General features: G+C 38.9%; 2 protein-coding genes and 1 pseudogene across 2 annotated transcripts in view; all 3 read left to right on the top strand.

Moving 5' to 3' along the window:
• LOC111346274 (follicle-stimulating hormone receptor-like) overlaps positions 1–16,520 on the top strand; it is a 228,914-nt gene that overhangs the window by 201,026 nt on the left and 11,368 nt on the right. The gene's annotated exons all lie outside the window — the stretch shown is intronic.
• LOC148718438 (uncharacterized) overlaps positions 1–16,520 on the top strand; it is a 59,646-nt gene that overhangs the window by 34,951 nt on the left and 8,175 nt on the right. Inside the window, exons 3-6 of the mRNA XM_088741780.1 lie at positions 10,980–11,051; positions 11,862–11,933; positions 12,654–12,725; positions 16,408–16,479. Of these exons, the coding sequence (XP_088597906.1) occupies positions 10,980–11,051; positions 11,862–11,933; positions 12,654–12,725; positions 16,408–16,479 (288 nt within the window). The remainder of the gene's footprint in view (positions 1–10,979; positions 11,052–11,861; positions 11,934–12,653; positions 12,726–16,407; positions 16,480–16,520) is intronic.
• Positions 430–1,040, top strand: LOC148718440 (uncharacterized; annotated as a pseudogene).

The raw sequence follows: 16,520 nt of genomic DNA on the forward strand, positions 1-16,520 counted from the left end.
GCACAGGATAGCGCTCGAAGAAAAAAAAACAGTTAAGTTAACCTATACGGAAGATTCTATTGACAGTCTTGGTAGCGATGATGAAGGAGTGGAGCTATACCATCAATTGAAGGCACTATGAGGAGTCGCCAGTATGCAAGCCACGAAGTGGATCTCTAATTCACCGAAAGTTATTGAAACGATTCCATCAGAAGAACACGCCACAGGGATAGTGATTAACAGCGGACAAGACCCGATAACGAAGACACTGGGAATTCCGTGGAACAGTACCGAAGACGTGTTTACCTTTGCCGCTTCTCCAGTTTCCCGGAATTTCAGACAACAAAGGGAAACGTCCTGCGTAAAGTAGTAATGATTTTTAACCCACCGGGATTAAACGAACAGCTGCCAGCTAATATAACGTATTTGCCGCATTTTTCGGTCGTGAGAATGGATAAATCGACAACAAAGGTGCAAATCGTATTTGATTGTGACGCTAAATGTAATGGTACTTCCTTAATTAAATGACATGATCCATCCCGGGCCGAAATTACTATAAGATCATTTCAACGTCCTTGTCCGTTTTCGTCGAAACCCGGTTGGCATCGCCTGCGACATCAAAGAAATGTATCCCCAGATAGAGATTAAGGAGCAGGACCGATACCACTTCCGACTGTTGTGGAGAGATCTTGACCCTAATCGAGAGCCAGACGTATTCGAGTTTAAGCGTGTAGTTCATGGAAATAATTCCGCCCCTATGGAGTTTGTTGCGCACGAAAACGCTCAAAGAAACCAAGACTGTAATCCCCTTGCCGCTGAGACTGTCTTTAAGTTCACCTATATGGACGGTTGTATTGACCATCTTTAAAGCAATGATGAAGGATTGGAGCTATACCATCAATTGAAGGCACTATGGGGAGTCGTCGGCGTACAAGGCAGGAAGTGGATCTCTAATTCATCGGTAGTTGTTGAAGCGATTCCATCAGAAGAACGCGCCACAGAGATCGTTATTAACATTACTGAAGACGTGTTTACAGTTGCCGCTTCTGGAGGTTCCCTAAAATTTCAGACAACAAAGCGAAACGTCCTGCGTAAAGTAGCAACGATTTTTGACCCGCTGGGATTCGTATGCTCGTACGTTATAGTGACGAAAATTCTACTTCAGGAGTTGTGGATGCTAGGCTACGACTGGGACGATGAAGTTCAAGATGAAAGAGCAAACCAAATCGGAGCTTGGTTTGAGCAATTGGACATTCCTGACGAGGTGAAGATTCCCCAGTGTCTGCTATGTCCAGAGCAAGGGCGTAGCCAAGGGGGGTCCTGGGGTACCCGTGACCCCTCCTTGGTAGGCCTTCTTTAGAGCAAAAAACCTACAATATTCAGGTGGAGAAAACGCCATGAGAATATCTTGGCCGTAAAAGCCATTGTTGAAAAGCACACTTTTTTTAAAATTGTTTTTTTGTAAAGTATTTTCGTCAACGGCTCTTCTATTTAGTTAATATAGACTTTCATGCCGCGAGAATACGACTAAGCCCGCCGATATACGCGGGAGAGCAGCGGTGTAAGTGGTGAGTAGCCTCTGTGATCCCCCTTTGAAAAATCCAGGCTACGCCCCTGCAGAGTCTGTCAAGTCAAAGCACATTGCGATTTTTATCGATTCCTCTCAAAAAGCCTACGGTGCAGCAGTCTATATCCGATACGATAACGATAATGTAACAAGTCGCCTGATTGCAGCAAAAAGTAAAGTGGCGCCATTGAACCCGGCTACAATACCCAAACTGGAACTCATGATGCGATTTTTGGCCTGCGCTTAACACAGTCGTTACTGACGGCCTTAGATGTACTAATGCAGAGCGTGACGTTTTACTCTGACGGTAGAGATGTTCTATGGTGGATTCGAGGACGCCGCAAAGACTTCCGACAGGTAGTCAAAGATGAAAGTCCAGGATAGACCAAGTGAAATGCAAGAGATGAGAAACTCGAAGACTAAAGAAGACATGAATGCCTATGGAACCCTTATGACGTGTAACTTACAGAAAGGAACCGCACCGAAACACAGCAACACACTAGAAGAGTGGAGACTAGATCCGAAACGGTTTTCCAGTTAGACGCATTTGGTTCAAGTACACGTGGGAGTGAGAAGATTGCCACAAAACATGCGTTACAGAGATCCCAGGAATGAAAGTATGGAACTGTTACCCGAAGAAATAAAGGATCCTGAAAGAGAAATGTACGTCTGGAACAAGACGAAGCTTTCCGTGACGAGTACACAGCTCTTAGCTCAGGGAAGTCGAAATCAGAGAAAAGCCAGTTAATACAGCGTAATCCGTGCATCAAGACGATGGAGTTATCCGCAGTGATGGTCAATTAAAGTTCGCAGGTTTTCTTCCATATGATACCAGATTTCCAATTATTCTGCCTCTTTGACACTGGGTGACGAAACTTATTGTGAAGCATTGTCATGAGAGAGGGAATCATGCAGCTGGAGTTCACTTCACTCTTTGCCAAGCGAGGAGATTCGCGTGTGGGATCATGAATGTAATGAATGTAAGAAAAGACGAAACAAGTCAGCTTGTCAGATTATGGCCCCACTCCTGCAAAAGAGGCTCCGTTTCAGCTTCAGAACCTTCGCCCAAACAGCCGTAGACTTTGCAGGTTCTTTCTATACTGTTCAAGGACGCAGACAACCACGACAGAAAAGGTGGCTGTGCCTTTTTACTTGCTTCGAAAGACGAGCAGTGCATTTAGAGATGATTTGGATATATCAACAAAGTTGAAATGGTAAATTGGCCACCGTAATGATTACAGAAGCTGACATTTCGAGCGTTAGCCCTTCGTCGGAGCCTTCGCTCCGACGAAGGGCTAACGCTCGAAATGTCAGCTTCTGTAATCATTACGGTGGCCAATTTACCATTTCAACTTTGTTGATATATCCAAATTATTTCGTTACTCCCACCGACGCAGCCCCAAACAGTTTCTTTCGAAACTATCAGCCTTTATGCATTTAGAGATGGCCTGGGGGACTAGATGCCGACACGTTCTTAAACACCTTCGCTCGTTTAACCAGTCGTCGTGGAGTTTTTAGACAAGTGACAAGCGATAGAGATACAAATTTCGTAGGCGCAGTGGGTAAGTTTAAAAAAATTGGCAGTTAGTTAAACGGAAAACATCTTCATAGGAAGACAGTAGAGCTTGGAGTGAAATGGAGATTCAATCCAACAGCTGCTCCACACTTTTGAGGAGCCCATAAAGTAATGGTGAAAACTGCTAAGAAAGCTACTTACGTCGTTGAGGGAGAAGGAGACGTGAATGACTAGGAGATGATCACCGTGGTCGCTAGGGTGGAGTCCCTCCTTAATTCCTGTCCGTTGACTTATCACAGTTCAGGTCGATGTTCTATTGACACATAACCATTTCTTGCTTGGCTAAATGGGGGGACACTTCGCTCCTGAGGCGGCTGAAACCACTGCTATGCATCCGTGTCAACGATGGCGAAAGGTTCAAGACATTAATTATTTGACGAGTGTGGAGGAGCTGGCTTAATGAATTTTTTCCAGCCCTTAACTGTCGACCAAAGTGGAGTTCAGAATGCCGAGACCTAAAAGTTGAGGATGTGGATCTTGTGACTCAGGCCGATATTCCAAGAGGACGTTGGCCATTAGGAGGGATTGTTGAAGTGTATCCTGGACGAGATGGCCACACCCGTGTAGCTAAAGTTGCGTGTGTTGTCAAGGCTGTCATGAGACCGATTAGGAAACTGATTTCGCTTGGAATAAGTAAATAATTACTAAATTAGAAACACACAAGGACTATCTCTCAGTGCGGGGAGGGGAAAATGTTAAGAAGACGTTACCGAACTTCTGCGGGCGTGACGGGTGCGCATGCGCTTTGAGATTATGTGAGTTAAAATGGTGGCAACAAGTCACGGGGACTTTTCTTTTACGTGTGCGAGTTTCTTTTAGTGGAGTTGAAAGTTTTGAGTTTTTTGAGCGGAAATTTGTTTGGCGGTCGTTGGTATTGTTTATAAAGGCGGAGCTTAGAGTTATTAATATGCACGCGCGAAGTTCAAAATAAATCCGTTCAACTCCCCAAGGCCCTTAGGATGGGGTAGAATTGAAGAGAGAAAATATATGTTCTAGAAATGTTAGATTTGATACTATTTCCAGGCATGGGATTCCCAGGATATGTTGCATGAGTCCTTTATACTTTTTAAGAAAACATATCCATATGCAACCCAACGCGCTGATATCTTCGTTTAGAAGAAATTCGGCCTCGAAGTTATCATACAGCTATTTCCCATACTGAAATTTACCCAGAGTAGGTCAAGTTGAAGAGATAATTGATAAAGGTTACAGAGGTAGTACCGAGCCAAAAATGGTTGTTATTTTATTACGAAAATCTTTTCTTTGAAAACCATATAGTTTAAGTTCAAGTTTAAGTTTAATTAATTCGCCACGGGAATGGCAGGAGAAAGGAACAGAACTTTCGTTCCAATTGACACCTAACCCCTTTTTTACCCACCCATTCCACCCAGGGGAGGACATCTATCACACAGTAATCTCGTGTGTAGGAAATTAACGTCTCCTACGCCAACCCTGCAGGAGACGGGACCGCCATTTATTCGTCCCTATCCGAGAAGACTAGAATATCTAAACCATTTCCTGATGTTATAGAAAGGCAGCATATTCTTCTCAATTATTTTAAGACCTTGAGTGTTGGTCCGGCCGGGGCTCGAACCCTCGAGCCCCCACACAACAGTCCAGCGCTCTATCCATGGGGCTTACCGGGAGGCGGTTTTGATATTTTATATAGCTGTGAAAACACTAAACGCAGGAGGACCTTTGCCTTTTAGCGGCCATTTTTCTTTATTGTGTCATGCCATTTGTCGTCTCGGTCTTTGAAATTTAGTGCCCTCGCATACGTAAATATCCCGGATGTGTCATATAATTCTGCCCGATGTAGCGTGTTTACCGTGAGTTTACCTCTTACCGTGTTACGAATTAATGTTTTTATTCGATTTCCGTTTCGCTTCCTAACAAAGAGTGAAATATCTATAGTAGAAATTAGTAACTCATGAGACTTTGTCGGCTTTTTTTTACCTTAGCTTATGTAGAAAGTCTGGGCAGTATTTTTAAGCAAGAACGTCGGTAGCGACCTCAAGCTGATAAATAACTTCTTTATCCTATCTTTTCTCTCCATTTCAAACCACTTTGTCCCAAGAAAAAAAAATGGTTTTCAAATGGCCTTTGTGATAACAAGTGTGTCATTAAGAGGGTTGACACTCGGCCTTAAAGCTTTTTCGTAATAAATTTGAATCCATCCCAAAAGGTAACTCAGAAAGTTAAGACAGGAGGTACTTGTTTGCAATTGAGTTGATTGATGGGACTTTCGCTCCAGGAAAATCTGAATTCTCCAAAAGAATTTGTTCATTGTAAACGTTTGGCGAAGTATTGAGTTGTACTACAAATGCCCTTTAAGTAAGTTTGTACGTTTTAATTCCGTTCAATTTAAACATTTCTACCATAAATTGCACAGTAGAAAGTGGAGAAATTGAATGTGTAAAAGCTGTTTAAATTTCTCTTTTCACGTAATTTTTTCGAAGAAAAAAGACTAGATATACGCACGCCATACCAATTTGTTTGGAAGCCTTTTAAATCATTCTTATCTTTACGCAAATAGAATGTTTCTGTGAAGCCTCTCTGTTTGATTTTAATTACCTCTGTTTTCTCTACGATCTACTCGTTAATTATTGTTCAACTTATAGAGGATCTTGTCGTTATTACAGCCTAAATGATTCGGGTTCTTTTGACAGGCATTTCATTAAGTTTTAGAAAAAAGGCCTATTCCCTCGGGTGTTACTCAAGACTTCGTGCACAGTTTTTCCCAATACGGACTGACCTATGCCGAATAACGTTATGTTCGTCGGTTTGGAAAGAAGCCTTGATTCATATTTCGTTCTCTACTTGTTACATTTATCGTGAGAAATTGAAAGAAATGAAACATATGCAAGAGGAAATCAGTAACTCGTACGAGAATTCTAAGTTAAGTATTTTCTCTGATTTTCTTGATGAACTTTATATATAGGAAACCGGATAACAAAAAGCCTCAAGCAAACTGTAAACTGTATTATTGTCATTGGGTAACTTCATTATACTGTGAAATATTAGACTTTTAAAGTGGGTTATACTCAGTTTTCTTTTGATATTTCTCCGGCGGCAAGATACCTTCAACGTAATGTCAACATATGCTAGTGGATGTCACAAAATTGAGCATTTTGGGTACGGAAAGCATTTAAAATTTGACTGGTGCACAGGGTTTATAGATTGTTGGATCACTCTACGGTGGAATGAACTAATGATTTTTAATGTAGCTCATACTTTAAGGACGTGACAATTTACATGTATGACTTTTGAGTCGCATTCCGAACGATTTACTGCACTAACGCCATTAGCAGCTCCTTCTACTAGATCTCTTTGGGGAAAAACTGTCGTTTGCTTTTTCGGTCTCGTGCGTTGGGAAAATTGATAGAGGTCTTGTGATCTCCAGTTAAGTGATAGCTCTTCAATATGATGTCTTTACGTTCAAGCTGCACAGAGAATTCTATAAGACATTCGCATCTGATCGAGGAATATCTTTTGTGTCAAGCCAATTAAGCTTTAAAAACGAGAACCAAGGGCATTTTTTACCATAGCTGGTAATATGTTATTATTCGAAACGTACATTATCTTACAGCTCAAAGCTCAATTTTGTTTGATGATATATTTGTCATAAGTACTTGTCCAATAATCAATTAAAGAACTTAACCCCAGGTGTGTTCAGTGGGTTGGGACGGTTGTACAAAATGTAAGTAAGAACCAATTGTGCCAACAAATTAATACCAGACTGAGACAGTCTGACTATCAAAACATTCGCCTAACACTCACGCTTGAAACAGACCCAGCAATGCAGTGTATCTCAACTAAATCTTCTCTTGCATGTATCTCATAATGGGGAATTTTTTGAAAGAGTACTGCTTATAAGTTTGGGATAAATTGTTTAATGTTCACCTTTAGGACGTGTTTGCTTTTTCGTGAGAACAACATTTGCGTTCCTTAACATTGCATATTACAAATTGAAATGTTACAAACTGTTTAGATTTAACAAATGTGAGATATATTATCAAAGAAATATGTTTCATCAAAAAACTTTTATTATAACTTGATAATCCAGAGAGGATCATCTAAAACTGATATATGAATATTGTAAAATCAGGATCCACTTAGAAAGTTGTCAGTCTAAAACTATGCTTCCCCATGAATGCAGCGTCAATAGAGCAAGAAATAATATGAACGTTGAGAGGTTTTCTTTTATGGCTGACTGTTTATTCGAAAAAGATATATTAATTAGCAAATCTTGACCGGCCGTGATGCGTATTACAAATAATGTGCCTGCTTTGTTTAACAATAAATTCAGGATTTTCTATGCTGAAAAAAAAGTAAAAAATTGAAAATTGACAGCCCTCGATGAAATCGTTGGAGAAGAGATGAACATTTAAGATTCAGCTGGTTCTTGAAAAAAACTCGTCAAATTGTTACAAGTATTTAAAAACCAAACATTTATGTAATGATTACAAATTCGCATCATCTCTTAGCTCAAATGTGGTCAGGTTCAATTTTTACTTATGTCGGTTTTAGTTGGATGTTTGTTCAAGGTGTGCCTCTGCATTTCGACTTGTTATCGATTTGAAAGTAAAACGCACTTTATCATTCATGTATTTTCAAGTAAGCGACATTTCTTGGTACGTTTGAAATCTCTTTTTTACCATGTTGTTGTACAATTTTGCTTCTGAAACCAAAAAAGGCTCTTAATTCAAAAACAGGTAAAGGAAAGCCTTGAGTCCAGGACTCTGTCATTACATTCTATACGAGTACTCTAATGCATTATCTTCGAAGATTTACCTCTGTTCCGTTTTAAAATGTCATGGAAAGTCAAATTGTAAGTGAATGCGAATATGTGTTTTGGAGTTGTCAGTCTGCTTGTTTGTTTTCTGTAATGGCGTGTGTAAATCAGTTATTCTTCCACCGAAAAGCTGAAGTCAATGAGACTCTTTCTACCTAGACACAAGGAGACTTAATGACACTTTTATTCATCGAATTCCTTCGTTTCTGCCTTGAAATCTACGACGAAAGTGTATTTTAGGATTTTGAACTGGTGCTGAATAAAATTCTTTCTTAGCCTAAACTTATAAATTTGTTTGTATCTGGTGCATTTCAAACCCATGTGTAGCTTAAAGGTCAAACAGGGATTGTCACTCACTAAATTAGCTCGCCAATAAGTCTTGTGATAGCGTTCGTACGAAATTGTTTTTTTTGTTGTTGTTGTTGTTGTTAAGTCCGCGTTTTACTAGTCCGCGTTTTACTAGTCCGCGTTTTACTAGTCCGCGTTTTTCTAGTCCGCGCTTTTCTAGTCCGCGTTTTACTAGTCCTCATTTTACTAGTCCGCGCTTTACTAGTCCGCGTTTTACTAGTCCAGTCCAGTCCAGTCCAGTCCAGTATACGAAATACCATATGCCACATAAACGTACTGCACTTACACTGTACTATTTAACAGATTGACCTTAACCCTAAATTCACTTAACTTAACAGCACTATGAAGCATATATTAGGCGAGTTTAAGTCCCATTAAATGTAACGTAAATAAGTTATTTTGTTTACAGGCATTTCATGTCAGCTTAAACCTATATTAAAGTTTAGCCTTAAGATAGTATAAGCTCGGTTTAAGGCAGACTTAAAACCGGTGTAGAAGTTTCTTAAACCTTAACTTAAACTTAGTAAACTTAAATTTAAGACGGGATGAATCCACGTTTAAGACAACTTAAATAAGCTTTTTCGGTTTACTACAGCTAAACAGTACTTAGATGCGTATTTTAGACGAGTTTAAGTTCCATTAAATGTAACGTAAACGAATACTTTTGTTTACAGACATTTAATGTCAGCTTCAACCTACATTAGAGTTTAGCCTTAAGATAGTATAAGCTCGATTTAAGGCAGACTTAAACCGGTGTATAAGTCGCTTAAACGTCAACTTAAACTTAGTAAACTTAGATGTAAGACGGGATTAATCCACGTTTAAAACAACTTAAATAAGCTTGAAGGAGTGGAGCTATACCGTCAATTGAAGGCACCATGGGGAATCGCCGGCATGCAAGCCAGGAAGTGGATCTCTAATCACTGAAAGTTACTGAAGGGATTCCATCAGAAGAACACATCGTGATTAACAGCGGTCAAGACCTGATAACGAAGACACTGGAAATTTCATGGAACCATACTGAAGACTTGTTTATCGTTGCCACTTCTCCAGTTTCCTCGGAATTTCAGACAACAAAGCGAAACGACCTGGGTAAAGTAGCAAAGAGGGTGACCTCAAGCTGATGGATAATTTCTTCAACCAATCTTTTTCTCCCTTTCAAACCACTTTGGTTGCAAGAATAAAAATTGTTTTCAAAATGGATTTTGCGATAGCAAGTGTGTGATTAAGAGGGTTGATAGGCGGCCTAAAAGCCTATTCGTAACACATTTTTAGTCCATCTCGTGAGGTACTTGTTTACAATTGAAGCAATCGATGGAACTTTCCTTCAATTAAAATCTGAATTCTCTTAAACAATTTTTTCGTTGTAAAATTGTAATAGAAGAATTAAGTTCTACTACAAATACACTTTCGGTAAGTTTTTACGTTTTAATTCGGTTCAATTTGGACATATCTACCGTAAATTGCACAATAAAAAGTGAAGAAATTTAATGAGAAAAGCTGCATTAAATTCGCTCGTGTCTAGTTTAAGTTTCAGTCAGACCACTTAGGCCAGATTTACACACGCCAGTTTTTTTGGAAGCCTTGAAAATCATCTTTACCGTTATGTAAATCGAAATAATTTGGTGAGGCCTCTCTCTTTAATTTGATTTAAGTCTGTGTTCTCCACCATCTACTAATGTCACATGCGACTTTATCGGCTTCCCAGTTTAGTATTTTCTCTGACCTTGTGTATCGACGTTATACTCTGAGTAGGTAAATAATTTTTCCTTTAATATTTCACCACCGACAAGATACCTTTCCTCCAATTGGGTGGAACTTATTGTTATCAAAAATGCAAGTGGATGACAACAAAGTGCGCACTTTGGATAGAAAAGGTTTTGAAAATTGAATTAAACTGGTGTGCAGTGTTTATAGATCACTGGGTTAACATCACTTTGTGGCGGAATGAACAAGTGATTTTAAAGTAGGTCATACTTGAAAGAGAGAATTTACGTAAATGAATTTATGAGTTGCATTACGAACGGTTTACTGCATAAGCTAAACTCGCGGCAAAAACTGAAAATTATAAAACGAAGCATTAAAGCTGCTAGTGTCATACTCCGAACACGAACAGTCTACTGTTATGTGAACGTAAGTAAAATTTCTTAAGGACACTCAGGTCTGAATATTTCGGTCTTTCTGAGTGGAATAAATGGAGAGAAGTCTAGAAGTTTCCAGTTTTGTGGTAGCTCTTAAATACGATGTCTTTACAACCAAGCTCCTCAGAGAGTCCTACAGGACATCTGTAAAATTAATATAAATATAGAGGCAAGACCGATATAACGTAGATAAGTTTTAAAACGGAGCACTATATTTCGGCTGGCCAAACCAGGCTGGTTTGGCCAGCCGAAATAATGTGCTCTGTTTTAAAACTTATCTACGTTATATCGGTCTTGCCTCTATATTTATATTCGTTATTTTGCGCCAATTAGATCACTGCTGACCCAACATACAAGAGTAGGATTATCGTCCACGGTTGCTTGCTGAACATTTCACTGTAAAATTAACCTCCTTTTGGATCTGATTGAGGAATATTCGTTTACCTCAAACTGATCCAGCTTTTAAAACGAGAACCAAAGGTATCTTTTGTTATAGCTGAAGTATTTTAAGGTTCCAATCATTATCTAAGAACTCAAAGCTGACATTTTGTTGCGATATTCTGTTTGTCGTAGGTACTTATCCAATAATTATTTAAAGAACCTACCCTCAGGAGTTTTCAGTGGGATAGGACGTACATACGAATTGTAAGTAGGTTACATAGGTGACATAGCTTAATTGACCACTCCCCATAAGGGCTTTTCAGGGCCAACACCCACCCATCTCACCCCAGGGAAGGACATCTACCACACAGTAGTCTCGTGCGTGGGAAATTAACGTCTCCTACGGTTTATTCGTTCATATCCGTGAAGACTAGATAAGCTATCCATTTCTTGCTATAGAAAGGTTGCAAATTCTCCTCATTTATTTTAAGACCATGAGTATTGGTCCGGCCGGGGCTCAAACCCTCGACCTCCCGCACAACACAATCCGGCGCCCTAACCAACGCAGCTATATTCTCCGCGCCAAAGTAGGAACCAAATTTCTTGAAAGAATTGAAGCCAGACTGAAAAAGCCTGACTACTACAACATCCACTCAACACTCGCGAATAAAAAAGGCCTGGCAATGCAGTAAAAAATTATTACACATGTATCTCGAAAAAGGGGGAAAAGATTGAAAGAGTACTGCTAATTAATTTGGGATGAGATGTTTATCGTTCATTGATCACGCCAAACTTTAAAGAATAATATTCTTATTCTTTAGTATTGCATATCCTACCGATTGAAATATCGCAAATTGTTTTAGATTCAACAAATGTGAGATCTTTACAATCAATCTACTCAGAGTCCTATGAGACATCTACGAAATTAACCTTCTTTCAGATTTCCTCGGGCCAATCCTGCTTTTAAAACGAGAACCTTGGTCGCCCTTTGTTATAGCTGAAAATATTTTCTGGTTCCAATAATAACTAACAGCTCAAAGCTAACGTTCCGTTGTGATGATCTTTCCGTCATAGGGACTTATCCAATAATCAGCTAAAGGACTTAACCTTAGAAGCTTTCAGAGGGTTGGAAAAGCTTTTCAAACTGTAAGTACGAACCAAATTTGCCAACAAAATTGGAACCAGACTGAAACAGTGAGACTACTAGAACATCTACCAAACACTTACGCTTGCTCTGTTACGGGAGGTTTTCAAGAAGAAAATTTGTGTTCCTTAATATTTGATATTACATGTACATATTAAAATAAAAAAACTGTTTAGACATAACAATTGATATATTATCGAACAAGCACGTTTCATTATATCACCATTTCATAAATTATCTTATTAGATGTTGTCACGAGCCCACCTAGCGTATGGAACAATTAAAAATTATACTTTTAAAAGCAACCTGTACTTTACAAAACAGAATTTCTATTGATGGTATATCATTTCCAAAATTCTGAGAGACAAGGGTCAGGCTTCCTTTACCCCTCCCCTTCTCAGTACCTTGGTGGGGATGTCTTATGGTTAAGCAATGTCTATTTCTTGTGACACAAATGTTCGAAGTCTTGTCCTGTCCGACCTGGTAACAGTTATTCAATACGATTTCGTAAGAACAAGAGCTATAGGATATCCCGCGAAGTTAACGTTCGGATCTAGCAATATTAATATCGTTAGTTCCAATGGAAGATATTTTTTTTTAACGAAACCGAAAAGCATCCTCCATAGTAGAGAAGAATGAATTCAATTTATGTTTCCAAACATTATCAAACAGCTCTTAATAGCTGTAGCTGATATCTTTTGGTGATGATTTGCTCGTCATAGGGACTTGTCCAATAACCAGTTAAAAGACTTACCCCTGGGAATTTTCAGCATAACAGGTTACCTGGAGAGACTGTAAGTACTAAACACGATGCCAATAAAAAAGGAGCCTCAAACAGACTAAATTCTTAAAGATCCACGTAACACTCCCAATTGGAACAGCCTTAATTCAGTGCAGAAAAGCGAGTGTCCGATAACAAATGATTACAAGACTGTCAATCAACAAGGGAATGTTTCAACATCTCTATAAAACTATCGTAAGGCAATTTGTTGAAGGTGGTTGTGAGAGCTCATCTGTTGCCATGGCAACAGTACAGCGTTGTTTAGAAACCCCCTAAAACTCAGTGTTTTAAAGATTTATTAAAAACCAAGTAGGTGACCTAGTATTATTTTTTGCAATTTTCTTAAGCCCCTTCACATTCTCTATCTTTACACGCGATATAAGTATAATTTGAGTTAGACCGCCTCCCGGTTAGCTCATGTGCTACCCTTGGTTATATAATTACGACATCTGCAAATGGTTAGAAATTCCAGTCTTTTCGGACAAGGACTAAAAACCGTAGACCCTGTCTCGTGCATCTTCTCTCTACTGGTTGGCAGGAGACTTTAACGAACTCAATCACTAATCGCAAAGAGGGGGGAGTGTAGCTCCCAATGTTGTGTTCTGGCCTTGATTCAGATATTGGGGGCATCTGCAAAAATTTCCTTCAAAATTTGCAAATTGCTTAATGCAGTCTGGCCAAAGTCCCCCGCAAATGTTGAAAAGCGCCATGAGCACTACAGTATGGCGCTATAGAAACATTTATTATGATTATGATTATTAGTATTAATATTATTAGTAGTACTATCACCATTATTATTATTATTATTATTAGGCGACGCCTATGACAAATTAAGACTGGTGTGGAGTCTACGTTTGTACCGCCAGAAAAGAAAAACCTTTAGCTTTTCGCAACGGCAACGTTGTCTCTTTCACTTGTAATTTGTGATTGAAAAAGGGTTTATAAAAATGAATTCATTTAAGAGGATTCGGGAAATTCACTAACTTATCTATGTAAACTATAAAAAATTTGGGAGTACTGATTATGAATCAACCCTTAAGATGGTAAACATGAATACTTTGGAACATAGACGTATTGAACAATCTGATAATATTTTTTAAATGTTTTAGGGAGAATGGTCCAGACTATATAGCCGATTTCCCTAAACCCCGCGTTACACAATATAATCTTAGAAGTAGTGTTCTAAACGTAGTACAAACTTCATATAATAGCAGATTACTTCATGGCTCATACGCGTATATGATCTCACGTATTTGGAACCAGTTACCATCTGCTGAAAGAAATGCATCTAATGCATCATCCTTCCGGAGACTTTTAACTGTTATTTCTAATTCAATCGGTGCTATTACAGTTTTTAGCTTTCTTTTATATTGTCAAACACTTTTATCACGAGCCTCTGGCTCAGGGGATTGGGAGACCACCCTCTGTGCATTTTTTGACATTAAACAAATTATCTTATCTATCTCTTATCTAAACAAAGTCGTTTCGGATAAAAAGTTTGTCCTTCTTTATAACGCCTATCAATCTAAAAGTCCAGAATTGATTTACCAGAAATAGGATGCTTTTAATTTCGATGAGATAAATTTAGCCGAATGTAAAGCAGAATTCCGAGTTAAAAAAGCCGATCCCCCTTGACTCACGGAAGCACTGCAGTTACTTCCCACTCTCCACTATCGACAAAGGAGTGTGAGCGACAGCGTGAAAGGGCTGTGCATGCTTTTAAGAAGAGTGTCTCACCAATGTAGGTAAAGTGACGTAATAACGCCGCTCAAGAAATGTTGTCTGTTGCAGTGCTTCATTTATTGATGATGTTTTCCCATTGTTAATTAGCACAATTCGAAGTAAATATTCAATTTTGAATTCGATCATAATCACGCTCGTTTGTGACAAACAACCTCACATTTTCGGGGTCCGTTCGGAAAACCTACTCGTGCGAAAAGCTTGCGAAATCAAAGCAACTCTCGGGGAAAAGTAATGTAAAACATTCTTCACATTATTTTGTGTCGCCCGACTTAACTTGTATCACGAAAAGTTATATTGAAACTTACAAAAATTCATGTGTTGATGTAAAATGGCTGCAAACGCACGCTGAAACAGATTAGAAAATGTTCCTCTATTAAAAGTCACCAAACTCGACACTGAATAAGCATTGAATAAATCCACATCTGGGGCAAATTTTCGGACTTCTGTATAACGTTTAACTATGTCGGGTCCGAAGCTATCAATCAAAACTGAATTGTTGTTCCAAAACATCTACAGCTTAGATGAGCCATATCTCACGAAATAATTTGGTAAACTCTCCTAAGTGAAAATATCATAGCGAAGCTAAAGCGGTATTTGTTCGTAAACCGAACAGCAACATTCATAATGAATCGAACGAAGTGAAATTATTATAATAATAAACAAAACGCACGCACTTCCCAGTTTTCAAGAAATTTTTTTGCCTGTAGAGATTTCGTTTTTTGAGCTTTTTCATTGTCATAGGAGTTTTTCGATTATTATGCTGTATAACGTCTTTTTGGAAAAAAAATCGTAACCATGGCTTCGAAGGTTTTACTATATCAGATCGCTACAATGTCAAAGCATTTCCGTTACTATCAAAATCCATTGTTATATACTCTAGCGATTTGACTGTTAAGCCGCATAGTGATCATCTGATCTGCTCTCTCGATCCGTACGTTCTTACAAGACTTAGTGGAAATGCAATTTTGTGTGATCAGGAAAGCAAGCTAACTGTGTTTGTAGCGCAATAACCTAAGAAGATCGTGAAATTTCATCTCTGTTTTGATTGTCTCCTACCGCTTTTTGCGACTTCGTCGCCGACATTGTCCAAAAGTTACGAACTTTGTAAGTTCGCTCCGTGCACTGTTTCTTTCTTGCGCAGTATCAAAGCGGGCAGTCCCGAGCGAACAAGGTGGGCCCATCTTGCCCGCTCGGGTAGCCAACTAGAACCCAGGATTCGCTTTATCTTGCCCGCAGGCGCTGCTCTATTTGTAGTAAATAATGATAATCGAACTTGAGTGGAATGCAATTTGGGCTGAGATCGTGCGCGTGATTTAAAAAATTAAACGAGAGTAAAGCGCGAGTTTGATTTGAAATCATATGTATGATTTCAGACCCGCAAAGTCGCACGACACAAAGATCAATTGCCACTTTATTACATCCAAGTTTAGATCGCAAAATTCGTTCACTAAAAAACAGGATTTTTTAGTCTGCACAAATATCTAATTGATTCAGTACTGAGCTGGTCTGTAAAAGTTGTTTAAGGTGTTTTTTATTCTCCTACAATTGATTAGTTTCTTTAAACAAGCCTTGAAATCTGATTCGAATATTTTAGTAAAGCCTTTTCACTGGCATGGTAAAAGATGCGGTTTAGATAAGACATGGTGCGATTCAGGAATAAATTTGCACCAACAAGAGCCAATCAGATTGCAAGGATCGCCAGTAATTTGTTGTATTTATTCTACGGATTTTTCTTTCATATTCCAAACTGCATGGGGCGGCTGATTCAAAATTTGCACACACTCACTGTCACTCGAACTGACAAGCCTTACGGGTTTTTCCTTGAAAAACAGTCAACGACACAAACGATCAAAAGTATAATTTTGACAAGGCAAAGTTTTTTAAAAACGACGACTGGCCATTTTCTTATTATTTCCTTTCTTTTTTTTGTTTGTTTTGTCTTTTTTCGATAGCGACTTGTCCTATAACCATTTGGAACGGCTGCCTCCTGATGGGTTTAGTAAAATGAGTTTCCTACAAGAATTGTGAGTAAAACCTCTTCAATTGATATATTTGAACTTTATAT

The sequence above is a fragment of the Stylophora pistillata genome, chromosome 12, assembly GCF_964205215.1.
Source record: "Stylophora pistillata chromosome 12, jaStyPist1.2, whole genome shotgun sequence".
NCBI lineage: Eukaryota > Metazoa > Cnidaria > Anthozoa > Scleractinia > Pocilloporidae > Stylophora > Stylophora pistillata.